Source organism: Fundulus heteroclitus, chromosome 20 (assembly GCF_011125445.2).
Source record: "Fundulus heteroclitus isolate FHET01 chromosome 20, MU-UCD_Fhet_4.1, whole genome shotgun sequence".
Taxonomy (NCBI): Eukaryota; Metazoa; Chordata; class Actinopteri; order Cyprinodontiformes; family Fundulidae; genus Fundulus; species Fundulus heteroclitus.
The window spans coordinates 34,084,718-34,110,812 of record NC_046380.1 but is presented as its reverse complement, the minus strand read 5'-3'; the positions used below and the strand labels follow the sequence as shown (position 1 = coordinate 34,110,812).

Sequence of the window (26,095 nt, the reverse complement as noted above, 5' to 3'; positions counted from 1 at the left end):
CTAATAGCAGAAGTCCCATACAAAGGGAAATTTCTACAGTAAAAAGTTACTGTTTTAAAGCTATAATTGTTAATACAGTTCAGAAACACTTTTTGTTATGCTGGATGACGGTAGTGAATACATTATGTATTCAGAAAAAGGAGGTTAAAAATTTGATCTCTGTGGGAGCTGCAGGCCTGTGAAAACTCTGACCAATCACTGCCATTTGCACCGAAGAGCAGTGATTGGTCAGAGATTTGGTTCTGCGATTACACCCGTCAGTCCCTCATGTTCAGTACCAAACCTGCCAATTTTGGTGATCTCTGGCAAATGCCAGTCTAGGTCCATGGTGCCGGGAAGTGAGCACAGTGCCTCCTTGAGGATGTATGGCCCTCAGGCCCCACTCATGAACTGAGTTTCTAATGGTTTAGTCTGAGACATTCATGCCAGTGGCCAGTTGGAGGTCACTTTGTAGGGCTCTGGCAGTACTTATCCTGTTCCTTCTTGGACAAATGAGCTGATACCGGTTCTGCTCACGGGTTAATGACCTCAGATAGCCCTTTGCAGCTGTCCTTAAGCAACCTGCCTGTTTCCTGGAAACTCCTCCATGCACTTCTTGAAACTGTGCTGGGAGAGACACCAAGCCTTCTGGCAGTGGCACATATCGATGCACCATCCTGGTGGAGTTGGACTGCCTACGCAACCTCTGTAGGGTCCAGATATCGCTTCACGCTACCAGTACAGACACTGACTCTGGTCAAATGCAAAATACTGAACAGGAGTGAAAAAAAATAAATAAATAAATAGGAAGGAAAAATGCCGGTGGTCTCCTCTTGCAAAACCGTTCCAGTCTTTGGGGTCATATCATTGTCATTCTGTGTTTGTTTTTTTTATCCCACTGCTTTTCCTTTTACTTCAAATCTACAGACAATCTCATTAATATCCTATTGTGTTATACTTGTATTATTACTAAATAAAAATATTTACAATTGTAAACAGGGTGATTGCTCGTCTGCTTCTTCGCTGTTGGTCTGTTTATTTTGCAGCAGTACCAAGGAGGCCAGGGCTCAGTTCTACATAATTTTTTTTTATCTATAATTTCTTGTTTGAGATATTTTGTTCATTTCAGATACATTTACTTTAAATTCAACAATACTTTTGGCACCTTTTTATTTGTAATCCCATCAACTGTAGTCATAAAGGAAGGTTCTGCACAGGACTGTAAACGTCTTGCTCTCATACAATCTGAAGTCTTGTCATGTATTCCAAACACTCGTTTCTCTTTTCAGTCCTGAGTTACAGACTCAAGGTGGTGTCTGAGGGGCTGAACCATTATCTGTATAAGTAGTCTGTCTAACATCCCCTGATTTATTTTTTCCTTAATATCTTTGTCTCATCTTTCAGATGCCAAGGAAATAGTCCTGAAAGCTCAGATTCTGGCCGGTGGCAGAGGCAAGGGCGTGTTCGACAGTGGCCTCAAAGGTGGAGTGCACTTAACTAAGGAGTAAGTGTTCCCTTATGTGCTTTTCAAAATGTGAGTTACCGTAGGAGCTAGATTCATGTTATTTTCCCCAGTGGCAGCAGCTTTTATGGCGAGCCCTCTGAAGATGCTACTTAAGCACAAAGACACTGTCAGGATTCCTTTGGCTGCAGATATTTCCTTTCTTCTCCATTTTGAACAACTCATTTTAATTAAATGTTGATAAAGGAGCTTAAAGGCTAGCTGTGGCACTCTGTGCTGCAAAGTGTGCCGAGCGCGTTCCTCCAATGACCGCCTGCCCGGAAATCTGCATTTTTCAGAAGTCTAAACTACAACTTGAAAAAAGCTTCTCGACTCTCAGGCAGCCCATTTTCTCCCAGCACCTGAAAAAGTGTCGCCTCTTTCTCCAAACGTAGCTACCACTTACTGCGGCCCTAAAGGCGGAAAAAAGGTGATTCATGACATGTGTCGCGGGCGTGCATCAGCAGCGCCTTACTTTGCAGTTTAAAATCCACCTGAAACTTTTTTTTTTTTTTTTTTTTCCCCTGAAAGACACGCTGAAGTTCATTGTCCCAAGACAGTGACATGAGTGCGCAGTTCACCTCGCAGCCATTTATCAAAGAATGAATGCGTCCCCCCAGCTTCATTTGTATTCTCCTGCTAAACCGGAGCAGGCTTACAGAGGCAGCTCTGGTTTGCTGGGCGCCTGTGGGTGGAGAGAACCGGCAGAAGCTCATTTAAAACCATCTCTATCACAGTCCTCGACAGCAGTGTTTCTGTGGGCATTGCAAAAGTATTCATTCCCCTTAAATGTTTTCACAGTTCTTAAGATCCAACCACACATTTGTGGTGCATAATATGATAGGAAAATCACTTTAGTCAAGTTTAACACATACACACCCCCACCACACACACCATCTATGTTTTAAACAGCCCTGACCTGTTTCCCCCACAACATAATGCTGCCACTGCGAAGTTTCCCCCCCATCAGAGCTGCACAGTACAGTGAATTGCAAATGCAAAATCAATATCAGTGTCTGCAATTACACAGGACCGCTAGGAAAATAACCAAGGATGCTGTTTTCAAGTGTCAGGCGTTCACGCTCTGCATAGCAATTAGCAACAGTATATCTGGCCAGTTGGATCTACTCCAGCTGTTGTTAAAACCAACATCTGATGTTTATCTTCTGGGATTAAGATGTTCATCCAAAGGCCACGGAGAGTGGGTGCGGAGATTAGAGAACGGTAAATAAAGAAATAAAGGGGTGGGTAAATCATGAACAAAATAATTGTTGCAATTTTTAGCAACAGTATTTATTTTTTCCAGATATCTTGCAGCGAATATTTAACATTTTATGCATAAAAACATCCACGTCTTGTTTGATTTGCTGCTCTGTTAAATGTAGTTCCTAGATGACAAGTTAAGCCGTTCTTCCACGAGGTGGGACGTTGTTTTATAACCTAGTTCTGTTTTGACCTGCCTGCTGTGCTCCTTGGTCTTCATGAGGCTGTTTGTTCACTAATGTTCTCTAACAAAACCTCTGAGGCCCGCACATAACAGCTGGATTTATACTGACTTTATGTTACATAGAGGCAGGCTCTGTTTAATTAGGTTGCAGTGGGATTTATTCAGGGGCGTTTAGGGGGGTGTAAATGGGACAATTTTTTTTTTCCTGATTTTATTTGTAACAACTTTTTAAAGCTATCTGTTCTTTCCCTTTTGAAATAATGCACCGCTTCATCTTGGTCTGTCTATTCTAAAAAAAAAAAAGAAATAAAGTTTAAAAACAAACAAAGTTTGTGGCTCCGGCTGCACAGTAGTAGAAATCCATGCTGTGATCACATGATTCCTGCACCCCTCTATTTCTAATGTGAGCGTCTAGGCTTTGTGATCTTCAGCGTCTCGGACACCGTCAGCTGTGTCAGATAGTAGCACCTACTGCAGGACTCCATCCACCAGGCTGATTAGTACAGCGGCATGCATCGTCTGAACTCATTGCCCTCGGAATAGGTTATTATTAGAAGTGCCAAACACACTGATGTCGCAGGGATGATGTCAAAACAAGCATAAAAAGACTACAGCAAGGCAGTGCATGATGTAGTAATCCCCAGAGTGAGGGAAGATATGTACAAAGCTATTAGGAAGTCATAAAAAGCACCCGTTGTAAAGATTTATGTAGTTTTAAGCTTCATCTCTCCTTCAGCCCTGCAGTTGTCGGTGAGCTGGCTAAAAAGATGCTCGGCTTCAACCTGGTCACCAAGCAGACGCCCAAAGATGGAGTGAAAGTGAAAACGGTGAGCCGAAGGAGAAGAAATCCAGCTCTCCTCTTTCTTAATGTTTTCATTACGTTTTCTTCCGACTTGGGTTTCTGTTTTTTCCTGACCTCGTTTCAAGGCACTCTGACTCCAGTAAGGCTGCTCTGTAAAATTAATGTCTCTGAACGCAGTCTAGCTCCGATATAAACACTAGCTGTCCGCTGTTGTTTACTGCAGGTCTGCGCTGCCTGGTGTTACGGCTCGTTGCATAAATTGAGCCGGGCCCAGTGTGAATTTAAAGTGTTTGGTAAACAACTGTTTCTGTGTGCCACTAACAAGCAGGAATATGATTTTTTTTTTTTCTCTGCTCGTCTGCTGCATGCGGTTCCTCCTCAAAACAGACATTTCCAGGTGATGAAGCACTCTCAGTTTTTGCTTCCTGCATGTGTGTGTGTGTGTGTGTGCCTCCTGCGCTCCTCTCCTTTTACCTTCGCCCCCACCGTCCCTCTACACCGCTACTCCTGCTCCTTCCTGCTGCTGCAGACTTTACAGGTGAAATCCGGCGAGCGTCAGCTAAAGTCATTCAAACAGGTCTTAAAGGCAGAGAGAAACGAGAAATACAGGATGTGAGGTTTTTTTTTTTTTTTAATTAGTTGAGCAAGAGTAGAGTCGCCCTTTTACTGGACATCTACCGTTAATGTCTTACCAAGAACATTGCTTATGGTGCAGAAAATCAGACCCGACGAGAGCAGCCAACAATTGACCGGTGCAATTTGCCTACAAGGGCACTGTAGTTCAACTTAAAACAATGTCTTTCCAATGGTTACCAGAGTTTTTTGTTTTTTTGTTTTTTTATACATCCATCCTCAGCTGGCGCCTCAGAGCGAGGAGCGCCGGCAAAAGGGCCAGTCCCTCTGCATCCACACGGATTTGCCGTCATGACGCTGATAGACGGGAGACGAGAGAGGACGGACGGGCGGGGAGAGAAACGAGTTGAAATGAAAAAGGGCTTCGGTGAATGTTTTTGTGACTGGGGACAGCAGCCTTCGGACGTGTAAATGAGGGGAGCCGAGTGTTTTAGCGTAAAGGTTAGAGAAGGCTGTCCGTCCTCATTCACGGGGAGAGAAACGCAGGGAATGGTACTTGTTCAAACAGACATGGTACCAGGAGAACCTGCTCCTCCTTAACGACAACAGAACTGATAGTTTCACGTTTGCTTTATTTCCCCCAGATGCTCCCTTTGCTTTGCCTTTTCTTTGCTTTCTGTCTGACTACGCATACCTTTCCTTTCCCTTTTGTTTTTATCTGTTTGCTCCTCAATATGTGAAAGCTTTCTCCAAAGCTCCTGCTCACAGAACGTGTTAGTGTGTGGAGCTTACTCATTTATTTATGTAATCTCATTGGTTTAGATGGTGCTCTGTGGAAAAAAATGTCAAGGATTTATCTGTAAAAGTTAGAAAAATTTAATCATAAAGTCACTTAAGGTGGGAATCGCTCATATTAGCATCTGCATACCAGCAAATAAGGGCGTCAGGGCCGTGATTGTTTATCTCTGTTAATTCTGGTTTACAGCAAATGAAAACCAAAAATTTAGCATATTTTACAATTAGAATATTAAATATAAGAAGTAAAAAAGGAATTTTGCTGTAGACATGTTATAGCTGACTGGAGAGATGGTCATTGACACCATCTACAAGGATGTTAAACCCTAGATCGTTACTAACTAATCCGGCTGTCAGAATGCTTTTTCAAAGCATAACAATAGAAAGTTGAGTGGAAGAAAAAGATGCGGGAAGGAGACCATCACCTTGTGGCCCTGCCGAGGAAGTAAGGGAGCCAAAGTTGCATTCATAGCAGTCTTCAGCTACTCTTCGTTGTTGTGTCTGGTGTCCATCTTGAAGGACTCTAGCCGCAATCCACACCTTGGAACTCTCTGTCAAACTCTTGAATGGGATTTTCATCAAAATCCTGTTGAGGCAGTTTTCCTTGTTACTATTTGTCAACCAAATCATTTCCTTACACTCAACTTTATTGTTTTTGATACAACACTCTATGAACTGCTTGCCGTCCACTTCGGATGTTCTTGGTTTAGGAGTATTGTATTGATGTGGCCTTGGAAATGTTCTCCAAACTCTTGACCGCGCTTTGCTTCAAAATCATCTCAAGGCTGAACAGCTTTTGATTCCTCTGGACTTTCATTAAAATGCAAAGTACTGGACTCTCTAAACAGCCAGCTTCTGGAGCAATGATGTTTGTGGCTTAAGGATCCACAAAAAAAGTAAATTTGTTAACTAATTTAACTTTTGATGACCTGCAAGAGTTGAAAAGGTGACGTCCCGCTGTCGTGTCCGCCTTCTGCCACTTCACTGTTTCTGTCTCATGTCCAGGTGATGGTCGCTGAGGCTCTGGACATAAACCGAGAGACATATTTTGCCATCCTAATGGATCGGGCCTGTAACGGTCCAGTAATGGTGGGAAGCCCCCAGGGAGGGATGGATATCGAGGAGGTGGCGGCCACCACCCCAGAGCTCATCTTTAAGGTATGTTGTTTTTCACTCGTCCTTGAAACACTGAGTGATTCAAGGTTTGAAGAAACCGGAAGATGTTTTGGACATTTCTCGTGTAAGCACTTTTCAAACCTCTTTTTATTGTTGCTTAAAAAGTTGTTTCTATCTAAACTTTGGGGGGGGGGGGGTTATTTAAATTTAAAGTTAGGCCCAGTTAAGCTACAAAGACAAAAAATGTAAAGCGGGATTTCGTGCTAATCCATTTGATTCCTGCGTCTCTACAGCAGCTTGTTGAAGCTCAGTGTAAGCAAATATAGACACATTAAAAAGCTGTTTATGTTTTAGATTGCTTTTAATTAATCATCAATGGGAGCTACTTGGCAAGTCCCTGCCAGTGTTAACAGATGGACAACTTTAAGCACCACACATGCCTGCATCTTGTCACATACACTCAAGCAACTTCCAGGGTCAGCGGCGAGCGTATTGGGAAGCTTCGGCTCTACAGCTCCGATGGAGTGTTTTCAGACAAACAATGAAAGAAATATGTTGTGAGTGTTATTTTTTTAAGGAGCTTAAAAATGTATTATGAGGTTGGCACAACATTAGGTGCTGTTTCTGGTTTTCTTGGCTGAAGCATTTAAACTATACGAAGTTGGACGATGAGCATCAGCTTGCAGCCTTTTATAGTGTTTTCAGAGTTTTCCAAAAGTGAGTTTTTCTGAATCCAAGTGTTTTTATGTGTTTACTTGGTTAAATGGTTTGGACGAACAAGTCGTTGAAAGCTGCTGCATTGCTTCAGTCTTTGAACCTGAGTGCTCCATTTGAAGGCTTTTCTGTCCTATTTTAACTTTACAGGCCTGATTAGAGAAGTGCTACAGGGATGATTGAAGATATTTGATCACTACTCTCTAAATTTTGGCTGGATTGTCAGATCATTTATTGTGGCTTCCGATCACTCCAGCATTCGTAATAATGGAGGCATTTATGCTTTTGGACATTAAATTAAAAAGTATTTTTTCCCACCTGAGATCTATACCTTCTTGGAAAATTCATTTAGAGAATTGTTTATTTCACAATTCTTTACTTTATTGGAGCACACATGAGGTCTCCATCCAGTTAGAAGCACTACAAAGGTCTCTGATTGGGCGGTATTGTGCCAAAGCTTTTAGGCATCAGAACTATTTGAGTGAACTTTTCTGTTAATTTCAGTGTCTGTTTGAAACCTTTGCTTGTTGATTTCACATACATTTTAATATAAACCTGAGACCAGACTAAAATGAATCTTAGACTAAAAAGCCTACACTAAAAGCCAGTAAAACCTTACCTCACCAATAGAGGTTATTATTCCTGTTGAAATGTATATACATTGTCAGCCTATGAACTGGAATATGTCTAACACTTCAACATAAACTGATACGATAAAAAGCAATTAAGCTTCAGGTTGTATTGAGGGGTCAACAATATTTAGGAGACAAGCAAGCAGAAGCTTTAATTCAGCCAAAAACAAGGTTCCAGATAGAACAAAGCAGGGAGACAACCTCAAGATTGACTAATTTGGTCTCTGGAGACTTCTCCATATACACTTTTAAGTGGTCCCTCCTTTTGCATGCCCCTTTCTTATCTTCTTTAACTCCTCAGTCGTCAGACACTACTAACAAGCAACACATTTTTTTTATTACCAGCAATCTGCTCTCTGTTGTTTTAAATAGATTATGATTTGATGCCCAGCTCCTGATTGAGGTACCACATGGATGCTCTGTTTAATTTTACAAAGCAGGAAAAACACCTTGGTATTTCTATTGAATAAAGTTATGAGTTACTTATTTCTAGTGCAGTCAGCAAAAGAACATTTTGATCTGCTGGGGGTGCTCTCCACCATGTTGCTTTAACGCTGCGCTGCTCTGACGGTGGTATTTTAAGGCAGGGAGGGGCCAAGCCCTGAGTGGCAGCTGTTCACATGCATGTACACGCACGCGCAGCTGGCCCGGCGATGTAAACAAGAGACTGGAGAACTGCTGGTGAACAACTGCTGGTAGTGAGAATTCCTGAAGCTAAATGTTTTAAATGCAGCATTAGACCACTAGATGAGCTGTGTAAACCTCCTATAAACCGGTGTTGCAAAAGAGAAATTGCTGTCGGAAAATCTATTTTGGCTGTCGTAAGAAGTAGCAAACACCTCTGCAAGTCTGTGGGTGTCAGAATGTCATTGGTCAGTCAGTAAAGTGGAAGATCACTCCTATCTGAACCACTTTAGACCTTCTTTATTCTATCAAACATATTTATTTTCAAGGTGGTTTTCAAACACAGCATTACAAAAAATGTGGAGAATTATTGTTTGAATTACCATATCCTTTCAATCAAACACTAAACCCTGATACAAATAAACATCCTTAATGACTGAAAATCAGAAATACAAACCTCTAACGGACACAGATGTTTCATGGCCTTTCCAAATAAATTAAAGGTTGCCATTGTTTCAGCTTTTTTTTTATAATATATTCCAGTGTTTGCGCTTTCTTCTCTTTCTCTCTCTTCCTTTTTTTCTTTCTTTCTTTCTTTAGTTATTTTATATCTTATCTCCCTCTTGTGCTCTGCTTTTTTTTCCAGGAAGTCATAGATATATTTGAAGGCGTGCGAGACGACCAGGCGCTTCGGATGGCAGCTAATTTGGGTTTCAAAGGAGCGCTACAAAGACAGGTAATGAGCCCGCTGAAGGCTTTAAAGTTACAATGCTAAGAGGCAGCAGAAAGATTTGCAATTCATGCGTGCATATAGATGGAAGGGAAGCACGAGTATTTGCAAACACACCAAACTTTAGCTATTTGTAGTTTTCCATAGGCAACATGTGAAGAGTAAATACGGGCTTTACTGTCAGATGCTAGGTCGTTGTAGCCGGTAGTGAATCACGCCACCGTGCCAGATTTGAGGAGCTAACATCACTAATTGTTGATAGAACCTGCCGGACAATGATTTTGGGATCGGTGCATTTTGAGATGTTGCAGTGACATGGAGGTGCTCCGTTTATGACACATGCTTTGTAAGGCAGTAAAACAAGCATTTTAGTTTATTTTCAGCCCAACTTTCAAAATGCAAGTTCAAGCATCATTTGCCCATTAAATGAGTCTGTGGAACAAGGCCAGAGAGGCACCCCAGGTTTCGCAGTCCAAATGAGTATGAGCGCCTGGATGAGTGGATTTCAAAGTCTCTTTGTCTCTTGGCATCAAATCAGTAATTTGTTTGCTTTTCCTCAGGCACCGTGGCATGAGAAATCAGATTAGCCTAAAACTGTAACACATGGTGCACGTATAAATTTGACAAACTTGAGTTGAATACATGTTTGCTTTTGATTGCCCCCACCCCCATCCCCATTATATGTGATCTTTTTCATTTGCAGGGTGTCGAAAGGGCATTGATTTTTTTTTTTTTTTTTTTTTTTTTTTTTAAACAGGCATGAGGGAAAATGGAAAAGGAATGGGCAAATGTCTGCACTGTTAGTTTGCTTTCCCCCGGCTGCTTTGAGTCAGCTGCCAGACTTTCATTTCCACAAAATTAAAACACTTCAAAAATAGCTTTTCTGCTTCCAATAATTTAAGGACAGGAGAAACGGTCTGCACATGCCATTGCTGTTTTTAAAGGCTTGAATCAAAAAAGTCTTGATATACTGTCGGTTTGCTTTTTGATTGCCATACTCAAGCAGTTCTCCCCTAACCAACCACTGACTTGTATGGATTTGTATATGGATTTTCTCTGATTAAGTGAATTAAGTAATTGGAAATTGGTAAGAAAAGTATACATGGTTTAAGAATTTTCTATTTTTTTTTTTTTTTTGGATGAATAAAGAATCTGAGAAGGGTGTTGTGCATTGATATTCTGGTCCATTTACTCTATTCCCCCTGAATAATATCCAGTGGGACCAGTTACCCTCAGAAGCCACCTGATTAGCAGATGTGGTCTAATTTTATCACAGTATAAATCTGGCAGCGCTGTGACGTCTTCAGAGTTTTGTTAGAGAAAATATGTGAACAAGCAGCATTATGAAAGCAAAGGAACACAGCAGACAGGTCGGAGAAAAGATTGTGATAACAGGGTTAGGTTAAAAAGCATTATCTAACACTTTAAACATTTCCCATAACACTATTCAGTTCATCATCCAAAGATGAAAAGGTTATTGCGGGAAACACACATTTTACCATTCGTTCCGCCGCTTCGTCCCATTGGCAGAAAGTGTGGGAATTTTAGGAATTTGCCACAAGAAATGTAGGTACGCTCTACTCTGAAGGTAAAAGGTCCACGGAGACTCAAGCTCACAGTATGTACACAGTACGCCTGAATATGTGGGAGCCTTTAGGCAGCCTGTGCCTGGAGTATGCGCCAGCAACAATAAACCAAATAAGTTAATTCAATATAAAAGTTATGTTTATTTTGGCCTTATGTTAGAAAAAAGGCAGTGTAGTCCAACTACTCTTTTCTCACGATAGAGATGGATAGAGAGCTGTGTACGTGAAGAGGTGGAGTGATATTACACACTTGGGAAGAATATTTAGTGCGCCTATAATCCGATCCGCCGTATATGTGGACAAAGATACGCATAGACACATTAATCCGGTGCGCCTCATGGTCTGAAAAATATGGTATGAATGGATGGTGCTGAACGCTGGACTCTCCTGGAAGAAAGCATAATTGAGGCTTTAAAAGATTTAAAATAGGAAATATTCATGTGTTAAAATCAATGAGTTAAAATAACTCAAAAACGTCCAGATATAAATGAATGAGAATCTTTGAGTCATAAAGAATAAAAACAAACGCGCTTCATGTATTTCATATATTTATTTTCAACAGATATAAAACCATGAATCTTTACCATCCACTACAGAATGATGCACTACTTTGTCTTGGACTATCACATAAAATCCCAACAAAATAACTGTTTTTGCTGTTACAAAGTTATTGGGAGAAACATGGCCTACTTTTCCAAGCCACTATATGGTCTTAATTTTTTTTTTTTAAATATCCAATAAGCATGAAATCAGTGACAATGTTGCGATTCCTGAATCGTAGCTATAATCCAATGTATAGACATACTAAAATCATTTGATCAGAGTGTGTTGAATTGTGTTAGATTCCTTTTTTTTTAGCAGGTCCTAACACCGTTTTAAAGATAGAAAATACATTTTGTCTGAAATAAAATTTTAATCCTGAACGGGCTCAAACAGAGAGATGTTGGGAGCTGATTGGCCCTGTTTTCATGCAGCTTGTGTGCAAAGCTGAGTGGCCTCTGTGGGGGCTGAGTGCTCAGAGTCAAACCATCAGGTAATTACTGTCGTCTGTGGACTTTGCAGGCAGCGGATCAGATTAAGAGGCTCTATGATCTGTTCCTGAAAGTCGACGCCACTCAAGTCGAAGTCAATCCGCTCGGAGAGACTCCCGAAGGACAAGGTACGGTGTTTCACAGAAAAATGGCTCTTTGTGCACGTCTCTGTGTTGGCTTGCTTCTATCTTAATGTTGGCGAATTCTACAATAGTATTTATTTTGTGCAAAATGAACACAGCGAGCTGCAGAGGCGCCATCGTCTCAAGCACGAACGGGTTACAGAATGTGAAGCGTACTCTAATTGCAACACACTGACATCAGCCACTTGTCAACATGACTTTATCTGGTTCAAAATACAGATGGCTTCGGGGAGCAGAGCTCTGTATCTTCACACCATATTGTTGCTTCAGTACTGATGGTGATTTTAAACTCATCCAAAGTAACAAAAACAGCCTCTCGTACCTCCCTATTGTACCACTGACTCAAAATGATGGTGAGATTCAGGGAATAGTCAAGCATGTTCTGTCAAAAGAAATCAGTCTCATACGTTTTCGTGAATGGTAAGTCAGAGTAGTTTAAGGTCCTCAGAATGTCTGCAGTTTAATTTATATTGGAGACAGACATCTGAAGCATTCTTTTGTGTTATTATTAGAAATAATTTACTTTTTCTCATATCTTTTTTTTATATATTCTGAAACTCAAATACAGTTTAATATTGTCGCATATAGAAGATCACCCTCTAAACCCCATTCAGACCTCAGTCATTGTTCGAATTTAGTCACATCAGTGAGTAATAAAGGAGCAGACTCCAAAAATCCCCGAGTTGGAAATCTTCCTTTATCCTAATACAGGAAAGGATGAAAGGGAGATTAGGGCAAATTAAAATAAAGGGTTACAAAGCCATAAACAGGCTCTCTTTTTAACAATGTACTTTAGCCTCTTACCGCTAATGTCTACTGAAATAACTATAGGTATGAAGCACAAAGCGTCTACCAGCACAGAAACAGTCATTTAGTGTCCTTCAGCTGCAGTGAAATGAGTTGAACTACATTTTGTTATTTCAAAGTAAAACACAGTTTCTGTGTCTGTTGTGGGGAACATGAGCTGCAGTGCACTTCTCACATTGGATGGCCGATTATAGAGGTGTGGGTACCAGCATTGCACACTCTCTGGATCAGCTCACAGACTTCTCCATGTGTTTATCCACAGACGTTATGCGGTATTCAAGAAGACTAAACTATGTCAACCGCAGATTTTACGCAGCTGATTTTTTTTTCCCCTTAGATATTTCTACATCTCTTTAAAACCACCAAAATAATCTAGTACCCGGTGTGGTGTGTGGCTTAACTCTTCATTATCAACCAGAACCAGGAGAGGGTTTTACTTTAGCAGTGATGGGGTAGTTGAGAATGAAGGAATGTGGATCACAACCAACCCCCCCACCACCACACCACCACCACCCAAAGCGCTGTTGATGTTGGTCCAAAGAAAACGTGAATATTTAGTTATTTGTTTTGTAAAGTCAAGGACTGCAATTAAGTATGACCACAGGAAATGTTAAAGGTCAGTCGGATTTAAGAGATCCAGACACCCCACTGTAGCCTAAACGTGAGGGCTTTGCCAGTGAGTGCCATTTGGTTGACCCTTGTCTTCCTGGTACTTGGCCAGAAAAGCTCCAAAAAGCCCTCTGCATGAGCGGATGACATACCTCCTGGAGGTTGGAGGTCAAAGTCAGGTATCATGTGAGCTAGTTCATCATAATCTGGCACTAGGGATGTGTAATTTAATCTAACAGGCAGGGGAAGGAGCTGGAGCCGGTGGACGAAGTTGACGTGATACCATTTAGAAATGATTCAGGAAGCCAACTCTATAGGAGGGGCTGGAATCTCTCTTACTCCAGAGTTTCCCTGGCAAGAGCCACCTGACACAGTTATGGATGCTTACCATTTTAATATATGCACCAGGCCAAACTCAATGAGATCTTATAACACAAGGTGTCATGAAATATAAGTGCAATATGATAACGCATGTTAAAAATGCATTGAAGAAGCCCCTGGAGAATGGCCAGTTTGAAATTGTTTGTCAATCTATCACCAGTAGTACCCAAAATCTTGGCAAACAAGATATAAAGTACTCTGAGGATAGCTCTGCTAGCCAGCTGTTAGCTGGTAATGACACTGAGGTTAGTGTCTGCTTCATGATGCATCAGCACTGCTATAAAGGGGTATTTTACACTTTTTACTGCAATATTAATGCATACTCTAGTTCAAAATCAAGAATACCTGGAGTGATCAGGCATAAGCTAGATGATCTACACTGAACAAATGTTCTGTTTAATATAAATAGAAGCTTTATTCTATTTGTGAAAACACAAATTTGAGGATTTTTAATACTTCTCTGGCTTGAAGACTACTGTAGAATTAGCCATGGATAGGAACTTCAACATATGGACCTGTCAAGACTCGACCCTTACTTTATTTATGTGAACAAAAAATGATTTTCCTCAAAATATTACTTAAGGCTTGTCTCGTTCTCATGAGCCCAGTATTGTGTAGTGCCTTGTGTCATGAGTTGGATGTTTCCCTTGTGACTAAAAGGGTTGCATTTTTGCAGTTTCAAGTTGTGAGAGTGAAGGTTCTGGCTGTTTGTGCGCATATGCTCTGAACAGCAGTTCAGATTCCCGTGCCTTTTAATAGTCAACTCTGATTGTGTTCATATTTTGCAGCAGGTTTAACTCCTTTGCATTAGTTTGGGCTTCTGTCAAAGAAGAAAAGTTGTGCCTGCTGTATGTACCATCTTAAGAGATAAAGATGACCAATAGCTTGATGTTAAGCTTTGTTTTCCGTCCTTGAACCTTTTGTGTTTGAGGACAATTAGGTTATTTCCAGATCAATATCTATATTAGAGCAGCTTTAAATGGGTTGGTTACATTGTAAAGGTGTTGAGTTCTCTTAAGTATAAAGAATTGTCTGACAAGAATATGAAATGTATTTCAGTCACACAAGTATATAATAAATGACAGTAAATGTCCATGTAACAAAAACAGTCTGATAAGGATGTATTGGCAGAAACAATAAGTTTATAATGCCCACCCTCCAAAACCAATTTACATTGGACTAGAAAGAAAAGATGAAAGAAAAAAGATGGCTACCTTTTATAATACATACCAAAATATGATTTTAGGAGTGGTGTTCTAGTAAAATTAATGATGGCAGAATCATGGAAACCTTTCCTTTTGAAAGCTCAGATTGTGAAATTTACAGTTAACCTGAGAATCTTGTTAACAATATCCTAAACCAGAGTCTTTTTTTCTTTTTGAAGGGTTGTGTTTGAGACTGTCTTAGAAATCTTCCACATATAATCCAGCTCATGTACTTCATTTTTCTGTACATGCCGTGCATTTTTGGATGGCGAGTTTAGACTTAATTCAGACTTTCTCTTTGTGACTGCCAAGGTTTTAGTGTCTATAAAATAGCTTTATGATATTCATGTTAGAATATGAGATCTGTGACTTTCTCAGGGTGACATTCTTTGTATCAGTTTAAAATAAATCATAAAGCGCTTGCGTCTCCTGTTGCATGTGAGTGTAAGCTGACCCAAAAGAGTTTTTTAGAAACAGATATCTGTGGTGCCATATTAAGGTGTTTAAATTCCCTCCATTAGAGGATTTTTGCAGTTGTGTAGTTTCTTTATAGATGTGTTTGCAGTACAGTGAAATATCATTGTGTCATTCTTAAATTTCACACAAGCTCACCTTTTTAACTTGCCTATTTTGACCAAATTTAACCTGCATGTCAGTTTTCCAGTTTCACAGATGTATGTAAATTTTGCACAGGTGAAGTTTGTCTTAAAAATGCAAAAAACAAAGATCTGGTGAAGCATCGTTCTCTTTGTTCCGACAATAAATCTGCATAATGTGACTCAGTTTTAGGTTAAGAGGGCTAAATTTGAAATGCTCATCATTCCTCTGACAAAGTCGTCTTACCCTGTCACAACAGACCTCTTCTGACCTTGCAGTACTGATTTTGTTAAACTTGAGCAGAACTTTATTTTTTGTTATCTCCTTTCAAAGAAACGTGGGAAGAAAAAGAATGTAAGAGGCATTTTGTTGTCTCTGAAACTGAACAGATATTCACAGTGATGTGTCCTGCTAAGATCTATTAGAACAGCAAGATTCCTTTGATGTTACAAAGCCTGCTAAAAAAAAACAGGTTCTTGTTAAAGTGTACTTGATTAAAAATTGATATATGTTTACTTTATGATGTCTCATGAATACTGATAGGAAACAGGACTGTTCAAACACATGTTTATGCTGAGATGTTTAAAAATCTTTGTTCTCTATGCTGGAATGTCAGGATGTAAGCAGGCTTGGTTAGGAGGCTTCGCTGTGGCCCAGTTTGTTCACATGTCGCCAGGGAGCACAGCGTCTTTGTCAGAGACAGTCAGCATGTATTAAAATAATGTTCTCAAAGGGAAAAGCTATCCTTTTTTTTCTTTTTTGACCAAACATTATTTAAACATAATTTTCACATATTTATTAGATAGACTTTAATAGTACATTTACTATTACTAATTACTCTGAGCTGAAGTAAAAAGTATGTCTGGTTCCCTATCCCAGTAGATTCTGTAGATGTCTGTCCCTCACGAATCATATTTGCGTATTTTCTTCCCTTCCCATATGAGTAATGTATTTTATGTATGTATGTATGCTATCATGGACATCCAAATGTCTATGATGGCAGGAAAACATGAAAATTAAAACCAAATATTGAGGACATCAGGATAAAGGACTTCACAAACATGCAAAAGACATGCACCTAAAAAGGCTTTAAGCTATAAAATAATATTAATGATCAACATAATTGTTGGGTTAGGACAGCTGCCTGAGACGAAATATACAGGACACACTGTATATTTGAATTTTGTCTCATCCATTGTTTCCCATTTTCCAGTTTGTTTTGCTAGCTCCCCTTTTTTCCTAAGTCTGCCTTCACCTTCCCTTCTTTTACCCGCATATCTTCCTAGTGGTTTGCTTCGACGCCAAGATCAACTTTGACGACAACGCCGAGTTCCGTCAGAAAGATGTGTTCGCGATGGATGACATGACGGAGAGCGACGCCACGGAGATGGAGGCAGCCAAGTGGGATCTTAAATATATTGGAATGGACGGAAACATTGCCTGCTTTGGTAGGACATGGCGCCCTGTGACAACATTTATTCACCTGGACACACAAACACCAACAAATAATCGAGTCGCTCGCAGTAGGTGGGACAGCTCCTGGCAAATAGCTTTAGGGTTGTGACACAGCTCAGCCTATGTCAGTAAAAACTAAACCCATGTAGCCCCCCGTCTATGTTACAAAGCAGCTTTCTGAAGGCTCCAGAAACAAATGCTGCCATAGCCAATAGATTCTAATGAGCTATAATCTGCCCAGAAAGTCTCTTGTGAGCCAGATTGTTAGCATTCTCATTAAAGGCCTCCTCTCGTGTCATAAAGCTTTTACAGTCTACAGCAGCACTAACAGGTGCTCTCGCTCCTCACCCCGTAAGCCTCCTAAACACATTGGATGTCTGTCAACACCTCTCCCCCCTCGGAGCACGTCCGCTCGCCCCCAATTCCACATCCCCAGCTTCCACTCTCTTAAAGTAACAACAGCTTTTAAAACCCTGCAGCTTCCTTGAGAGCTCCGTAAGGCACCAAAGTGACAGCTGTTAAAGCAAATTTCCCTTTTACTGAGACCTCAGTCGGGGAGCTTGCCAGGAAGCAAGTTCAGCTTGTCTAAACCAAATGAGGTAAGACATACTCGCGCCACTGGTCCCTGCACAACCCAACAAGGTAGTTGTACAGGCATTTAGGTGAACGATGACAGTACGTTATAAAAAACATAGTTGAGACTCGTTCAATCTTAAACTTTTTCCCTGTGAAGTTAAGAGATAGGTTTGGGTCTGTATGTTTCTGATAGAACGTTTCCAACAGGTTTATGCTTTATTTAGCTATTCCTTCTTTTCAGTAATGTCCCAAATAACAAATGTTTTAGCCATCACATCATCATCTCTTGGAGACTCTTAATCTTTTGCCCATAACCTTTTTTTTAACGGTAATGACTGCTTAGTGCGGTACTTCATATCAGTGTTATTCATTAATAGCAGAAATAAAAATTAATAAGGTGCATAAATTTTAGTATACTTAGCTGAATGACTTTGTCAAAATCCCATAAATAACTGAGATATAAATGTTGAAAGTATCGTTTAATTTTTCTGCAACTTTATTTCTAATAGGGCTTTTGACATGAAATTCAAACTAGATCTCTGTGTGTCATGGTGACCACATCTGTAAAGAAATCCACAATAATTACTCCATAACCTATGTGCAATGATGGTATTGGGGAAAAAACGTTATTGGCATGTTTTGAATTGTATTGATAACTTAGTAGGAATATGTGTTTTTGAAAACTTCCAGATCTCGCCTCAGTTGTTGAACTAATTCATTGTTTGGATGTGATTTTAACTAATTCTTCCACGCAAACTGTCATCAAACCTTAGAGTTCTTGAAGCTTCTCCTTTGCACTCCTATCTTAAGTTCTTTCCATTTTCATTCTTGCAGATTTATTTTCTTTTTCTAAAACCAGCTGGAACTCTCTTTGACTTTGTGTTTGGGGATCAGTGCCTTTGTTCAAAAAATCCACTGTTGTTTCATCTTGGTATTCTCATCAATAATGTGACTGCATGTCTTTTTTCATCCTTCCTTCGGGCTAAATGAACTCTGCCAGCAGCATGATTTTCTTCAGCAGTGGAGTCTTGTGCAGTGAAGATGCAAAGAGGCCATGGCAACTGAATGCATTACATCTTGTGTTTGGGGTAAAAGCTACCTGGTCATTTCAGGTCTTTTATCTCAAGTGATCCTTGGCTTTTGGACAACTCTTCTCACAGTTTTTTGGACTCTAAGAGAAATCTCTCAAGGAGGGACACTTGGTCAAAGAGGGTTTGTGATGAAACTATGTTTTTCACATTTTCAGATTACAAATCCTCACCAGAATTTTGGTGCTTATCATGTTTTGTTAAATGTCTGTCGTTATGCTTTACTTCTGGCTGTGCAATCTGTTTCCCCGTAGCTGATAATAAAGATTCTTGCACTTGAGAACATTCTGTGAATCTGTTACTGGCGGCATCAATATGCATTAAGGTTTTGAAAGTCCTGAGATCTTTACTTTTTGTGTTAACCCATGAGATGCTTCTTGTGATACTTTGGTGATGAGAAACATTTTGTTGTTCAAAAATTAGGACCTAATCAGCTGCTGCTATTATTGTTTGCACTGACATATTTCAATAGATTTCTTTTTCCACCTCGTTTTCTTTCAGTGTAATGCTTCGTCCCCATGTCACCCCCCTTTATTACTCATAACTCAATTTATGGACTAATTTGTGTTGATTTCCCTGGATGTGTGGATGCTGTGGTTGGATTTTCAGTCCACAGCCTCACCAGAAGAATGGTATATAGAGGAAAAACGTTGAGGTGTTCGCTACTTGCTTACTATTTTTTTTTTTTTTTTTTTTTTTTGCAGTGAATGGAGCCGGTCTTGCAATGGCAACCTGTGACATCATTGACCTTCATGGGGGAAAGCCGGCTAATTTCCTGGATCTTGGGGGCGGTGTCAAAGAGAGGCAGGTGTATGAGGCTTTTAAGCTGCTGACTGCTGACCCAAAGGTAAAAGCTAACTGTCAACAACAGGCGTTTGCTTTTCTCTTGAACAGCTCTACCACATGAAACAAGGCCATAAGCCAGTCCATTTTCTTACACCAAAGCATTGCCCGCAAACATTAAAGATGCAGCTTGATGGCAGGTTAATATTCTTATAAGTCATGTTTCTTGACAGAAAATAACTTTTTTTTTTCTGGTTAGCTCCTTGATGCTCAGACAACAGCACTCATTAGGGGATCCTGGCATTTGTCCATGCTTCACAGAGTAAAACAGACTAGTGTGTCATTATGTTTCATCATCTCAGTTGCTGAGAGCAGATGAACTCCATTTTATGCTGTATGTCTGGCTCTCAAAGACCTGTTTCAATGGCCATCATCAAGTGCATAATAAAAAAAAAAAGACAACAGTCGATCAGAAGCATGCTTCTGAGAGTCTCGGCTCTAAGTGAGTGACAGCCTGGGCTGTTTTGCAAACAGTTCTGCTCTATGTCCAGAAATCTAATAAGTGCAGTCCAAACAATGTGAGCCTTGTAACTATACTGCATGGCTGATTGTGTGTTGACACTCATCACATCACTAATTCCCTCACTGCTGTCACTCCCAAGTCCCTGCAGTGATTTGTGGTTGCCTTTGCGTTAGCGGCTCCAGTGGTCTTTTGAGGTGTGGAGTACAGATATAAATGAGGTAGAACTGCATTCATCAGCCCAGCTTAAAAAAAAAAAAAAAAACGCCCCCTAACAGTGACGAGCAGTAATTTGACTTGGCAGGGTGTGCTCTCTGCTATGTGTTTCACTTTAATTACGAGCTGCGATAGCTTGTTTGCTGTTGTTTTCACCTCATGTGCAGGTGTCAAAACGTGGTCTCAGAAACACCTGCCATTTTTTTATTTTATTTTTTTTTGTGTCTCTGAATTTACTGTATACCCTCGCAAAAGACCAAATGCGTAACTTCACAGGTCTGCTGCAAAGGAAAACTTAATGAAATCCCAGCTTGAGAATTGTGTTTGTTTGGATGTGGAGTACTGAGAAGATGTCCAATAATGGGCCAATTTCACTGCTGGCCACATTTATTGGGACCCCTTATAAAGGTAGAAAAACAAAAAAAAAAAAAAAAAAAAACATGGCCTTTATTTCAGTAGTACAATCTCATCCGGAAAATTCAGGAAAAGTAGTCCCTCTTGTAATTTCAGTGGGGATAAATACCTTGCATAGAAAGTTTTTACTGTCTACTTTGCTATACATGAATTATTTAAAAGATGATGAATCTTTTCCTAGTTAAAAAAAATGTAACACTCATCTGCAGTAATTGGTTTATGAGGCCTGACACTTCTGCTTTTGTGTACAGCTGCACAAATTTCCTTTTTTTTTTAAATAAAGCTGCCCTTTAGTAAAAAAAAAAAAAAAAAAAAAAAAAGAATAGAATAGTAAGTACGGAAAATACACTAGAACCCAGATATTTGCATACACTGTATAGTAAAGTCACATAATAATTTTCTCTTGTCCTTTTTTTTTTTTAAACTTTCTACAACATAACTTTATGTACACCAAGTTTACCATTAGACAATTCGGGAAATACCACATGATGATTTGATGACTTTGTGAGCTTCTGATGTTAATGGTTATAATTCTTCCCAGCATATGGTTGAGATGGAGGCACATCTGTGCATGGGTTCTAAGGCAATACCCTGAACAACAGTGCTTCCAGGTGCCACATCGATCTGTTTCTGCACATATATACAAGCCTAAACACCATGGGAATGCCTGGGAACCAGCCACTGGTTCTCAGATTAGAGAAATCAGTCTAATGACAACCACAGCAAGTTTAACACAGCCTAATGTTCTTTGTTTCTTTCTGTTTTTTTAAACATCGTTGTAAGGTTATGTTATTGATTTTTTTTAATACATATATCCAGAAACAATGACCATGTTCTATTAAATACATGCCTTCTTCTATTACATACATGTTTTGTAACTCCTCATCGCTTTAAAATCTAATTTTAACTAAGGCTAGTAGAACTTACACAGTTTTTTTTTTTTTTTTTTTTTTTTTTTTTAAGACCGCTATAATCAAGCCTTACTGTCTATAAAATGAAATGTCTGTTCTTTGATTGATCTGGCCTTATGCACTGGAACTTTAGAGTGGAGCAACAAGAATATGGTGGTTAAAAAAAGACATGCAATCAACAAGAAAGACAGGATCTCACTCATCACCATCTCCCCATATGCAGCTATCATGATTATTATTATAATGGGATTTAAAAGAGTTTTGATATTTGCTGAAGGGAAATAATAGAAAAGAGGGAAACGAAAAGAAACTCCCACATGGACAAAAGGAACCTACCCTCCTATTCCTTCATCTCATCATGTCCTGGGCTGTCTCTCCAAACACAGATTGGGAAATAAGCCTGCTGTCTGTCCCTCCTGCTGTTGTGGATGGAAATAGCAACAAGAAGCTCCTCCCTGACGGGGAAAAAAAGTCGAACAGGATTGACATTAAAGAGAGTTGGAGGCCCCATTAGCATTTCAACCAGGGTAGCTGAGAAACCTGCTCTGATCTGCACAGGGAATGTTAATCATTTCATAATTTGAGAAAGCAGCTCATTTGCATTTATTTTCTGCTTTCCCTCTTTTTGTTTTACTTAAGAATAGTTCAAGCTGACTTTTAAGTCACCCTCTAGATTTGGTGAACACAACAAATCAAGATTTCAAAAGTCAAATTATCTCTGTTACCTGGTAAATGGATCACAAGCTGAACATTTAAAACCTTTTTTGTTGCTAATTTATGTCTCCTCAAGACTCCTAAAATTAAATATCTGATTTATTAGGGATTTCACTATTAGGATATTTTGTCCCTGACATCGATTCAAGGCATTTGCTGATACTGAGTCTTGCACTAAAATGAATGTCATGCACCCATTATTGTCAAATCTATTAGATCACTTGCCTTTACACACCTGTGACATCCCATTCTCAAAGGGATGTCCCTTAACCTGTTAAGCCCCACAGCCCCAGGTACCAGAGGAGGAATTGAACCATTTTTGTATTTTTATTTTCTAGACACATTACTCTAAGCTCTCTAGTTAAACATAGACACGTTTGGGATACACAGAAACATCAGAATGTTGGCTAAATGCTGACATAAATCATTTATGATCATCAAACACAGTTAAAACAACAATCAAATCAGAAACTAATTTTTTTTATTTCATTTAGAAAAAGCCATTTAATGCTACCTTCACACTGCAGTGAAATGCGACCCAAATCCGGTCTTTTTGCTCACATGCGACACAGATCCGTCTTTTTCATTGCAGTGTGAACAGCCCAGTTCCGATCTTCACCCACCCAAAAAAATCCGACTTGTGCCACTTCCATATGTGGTACTAATTCTGATATGAATCGACTATTTTTCAAAGTGTCCGCTGTCTGAACGGTCATGTCGCATTTTATCCGTCTTTCACGTCTCTCTTCTGTCTCTCACCACACATCCACAAACAGCAGTAGCAGTTAGCGCTCCATAAAGACCGTTGTTAATAGCTGTGCTGCTTCCTTCTTACCGTATTTAGTCTTGCTATGGTGTGGTCTTAATATTGTTGGCTCCCATTGCGCAACAGCTTTTTAATAATAATTACATTCACCAATTCTTGCATAAACAGTGCGCTGCTGTGTGATGTCTCCTTGTGTTTTCCATGCGCTCAGGTTGCTTTGCAGTCTTGAACCATTCAGAAGTTTGATGACGGCCGCATTTAATAGTAGTAATGAACGGCCACCTAAAAAAAATCTGATTTCAGCAAAAAAATCTGAATTCAGCATCAAGCACTGGACTGTGAATGCAGCCTTAAACAAATGTATGAGGTTTTGCATTTAAAAAACACAAGAAATCTCCAGTTTTTTTAGATGGTGTCAAAATGAGCCGAAGTCTTCCAAAAAGGCAAAATGCCTAGGCAATACTTTACTAAAACCTCTCTAACTTTGGTTTGGTTTACCTCAGCTGCATGAATCTTTGCACAGGTAATGGTTACAGGTGTATGTAGGCTTTCCAAAAAAAATATTTGCCATCTTCGTATTCATTCTAAATGGTTTATATACTTTAAAATGCAGAGAAAAAAACGGGGGAGGGGATAAAAATCCTCATTTTTTTCTATGTTCCATCTTCATTTTCTCTGAAACTATAGCAGCTGCTGTTATAATTACACGTCTGAGGGAATCTCCTAAGTTGCTGAAAAAAATGTGATTAGATTTAAGCATGTCTTTTGAGCAAAAATTGTGAAGCAATCTCTGCTCGAATTCATCCCAAAGGTGTTATACTCGTTCTGGGTATGCAGAGTAGATTTGAGCCAGAAGACCTGAGGGTTCGGGAGGGTTAATCCACTGATAATAAGTCTGTGATATATTTAGGTGCTAAGCCATTCAGGGATTTATGATCTACTAGGAGTATTTTAAAGTATATTCTCCGAGATACAGGGAGCCAGTGGAAGGACTTTAGAATTGGGGTTATGTGCTCTACTTTCTTAGTCTTAGTGAGGACGCGGGCAGCAGCGATCTGGATCAGCTGCAGGTGTCTGATCCACTTTTTAGGCAGACCTGTGAAAACACTGTTGCAGTAATCAATTTGACTACAGATAAATACATGGATTAGTTTTTTCCAGATCCTGCTGAGACATTATTCCTTTAATCCAGGTAATGTTCTTCAGGTGATAGGCTATCACCTGAAGGCCATCACCTTGTAATTGTGTGCAGACAGCTTTGGAGGTTCATCACCATACACTGATTTTGGGCTTGATCAGTGGTTTCTAGCTGTAGCAACTGAAGCTACATGTTAACTTTTGATCACTCCTCTATTGGTCCAAAAATTATTTCAGTTTTTTTTTTCTTTTATTCAACTGAAGAAAAGTTTGGCACATACATGCATTGATTTCTTCTAAGCATTTACTCATCGCTTGAATGGGTTCATAGTCACGTGATGACATGTGATGTAGAGCTGTGTGTTGTCTGTGTAGTTATGCTAACTAATGTTGTTTTTTATGATCTGAGCTAGTGGGAGCATGTACATATTGAATAGGAAAGGACCCAGGATGGACCCTTGGGGAACCCCACATGTGATTTTTGTAGTGGGAGAGTAACTTACAACTTTGTAGGTAAATTTCAAATTGATAGTTTGAAGGATTGATTGGGCTAGTGTTTTATGTCATCTATTGTACTTTAAGCACTTGTGTATGTAAGTAAGCACTTTGCATTGTCTCTGTACTGAATTGTGCTATATAAATAAATTTGCCTTGCCTTGCCTTGCCTTAAAATGTGCAACAGCAAAACATTTCTATTGAAAATGCTAGTGAAGGTAGTTGGCCAATAGTTTGACTATACAAAGAGATGCTGTCGCTTGGCAATGTTCCGTCATGCATGCTGTGCCTCTGATGTAGGATGACCCCCTCATCTGTTGATGCCCCCCTATGATTTTATGTGGCAGAACACAATGGGGCTGAGTTGCTGTTGTTTTCAATCACATTCCCTTTACTATTTAGTATTGAGGGAGTTTAATGAAATGACGTGGTGTGCATTTGACATCCTTTAATGATACTATGCTGGAATTCAATGAGGTCTCGAACAACGATCCATTCTTCAATTATTTTGTTCCTTATTAGGCATTACACATCATTAAAGTGCTGCTGTTACTGTTTCTGGACGTACTTTCTTCCCACCTGTAGTTTCTGCAGAACGTACTCAATATGCTGCACCAACTGAGGGGCGGGGGGGTTGAACTGTGCCAGATACCCCCTTTGGCACTTTTAAACACACTTGAGAACAACATGAAACATCATGACATTTGAGCAGGCGGAGGCAGTCTCTGGGTCTTTCTCACACCTCTGTTCTCCGATTGCTGCCTGGAGTCTGGGGCCTGGAGGAGAAGCGGACCACCTGGTCCGGGGTCTTGGCTGGCGGTAGTCACTGGGTCCGTGTAATTGGCCGGGACTGGGGCTGGCACTTCTGATAAGTGTGTGTGTGTGTGTGTGTGGTGTGTGGGGGATGTCACTGTGTATGTAGTTTTCTGTTTGTTTATTTGTCAGGTTGGGTTTGTACTACCCCCTCTCCCATGACATCTCAGGTCTCCACTAAGTGTGGAGCCCATCCTCCCGTCCTGATCCCCTCCGCTGGCTGCTGCCTTGGCCTGGTGGTGCATTGGTGGTATTCTGTGTCCGGGGCTGGGTGCCCGGGTGGGTGCCGGCTCGCCCCTGGGGGCTGCTTCACAGGGCTTGACCCCCTGTGGCTTGGTCGGGACCCCCAACGGTGGACGGGGCACCGCCAGGGCCTCAGGTCCCTGGGCCGGATCTGCTCCGGCGTAGCTGGCTCCTGGCGGCTCACCGGGGCTTCAGCATTGTGGCCGTTGGCGGGTTTCCTTGGGGCTGTCTCTCCTCTTCCCTTGGTTTGGGGGAGGCAGATTTCCTGGGTTGGCCCCTTTTGGGCACCTTTGCTGTGAGGGTCCCTTTGTGCATATGGGGTCTTGGTTCCCCTGGCATCTGCCTTGGTGCTCTGGGGGGGGCAGGTCTTCAGCTCTTCACAACCACTATTGAGCATTTTTCTGATGGATAAACCTTACATACACAAGCACACTATCACAAACACCTACAGGTATTTACAGACTCATTTCCATACAGAAAACCCCTATTATTATCTTCAGCTGTCACTTTATACATGTTGTATTGATTAATACTGTATATTCTTCAGTGCTGTTCTTTTTACATCTCTCTTTGCAGGTGAAGAAGTACACTGAGGATGTATCGTTCTCTCCTTTTTCTCTCTTTTTCTTTCACCTTTTCTCCTTTTTTTCTCTTGTTCTACCTTCTTGGTTCAGTAAAGAGGGAAAAAAATA

The 26,095-nt window shown here is 40.3% G+C and overlaps 1 protein-coding gene across 1 annotated transcript in view; it reads left to right on the top strand.

Annotated features, from left to right (window-relative positions):
- The window catches only part of LOC105926036 (succinate-CoA ligase GDP-forming subunit beta), a 102,063-nt gene that overhangs the window by 25,060 nt on the left and 50,908 nt on the right, over positions 1 to 26,095 (top strand). The window contains exons 2-8 of the mRNA XM_021316225.2: positions 1,384 to 1,483; positions 3,664 to 3,754; positions 6,103 to 6,255; positions 8,830 to 8,919; positions 11,562 to 11,658; positions 16,559 to 16,720; positions 19,096 to 19,238. Of these exons, the coding sequence (XP_021171900.2) occupies positions 1,384 to 1,483; positions 3,664 to 3,754; positions 6,103 to 6,255; positions 8,830 to 8,919; positions 11,562 to 11,658; positions 16,559 to 16,720; positions 19,096 to 19,238 (836 nt within the window). The remainder of the gene's footprint in view (positions 1 to 1,383; positions 1,484 to 3,663; positions 3,755 to 6,102; positions 6,256 to 8,829; positions 8,920 to 11,561; positions 11,659 to 16,558; positions 16,721 to 19,095; positions 19,239 to 26,095) is intronic.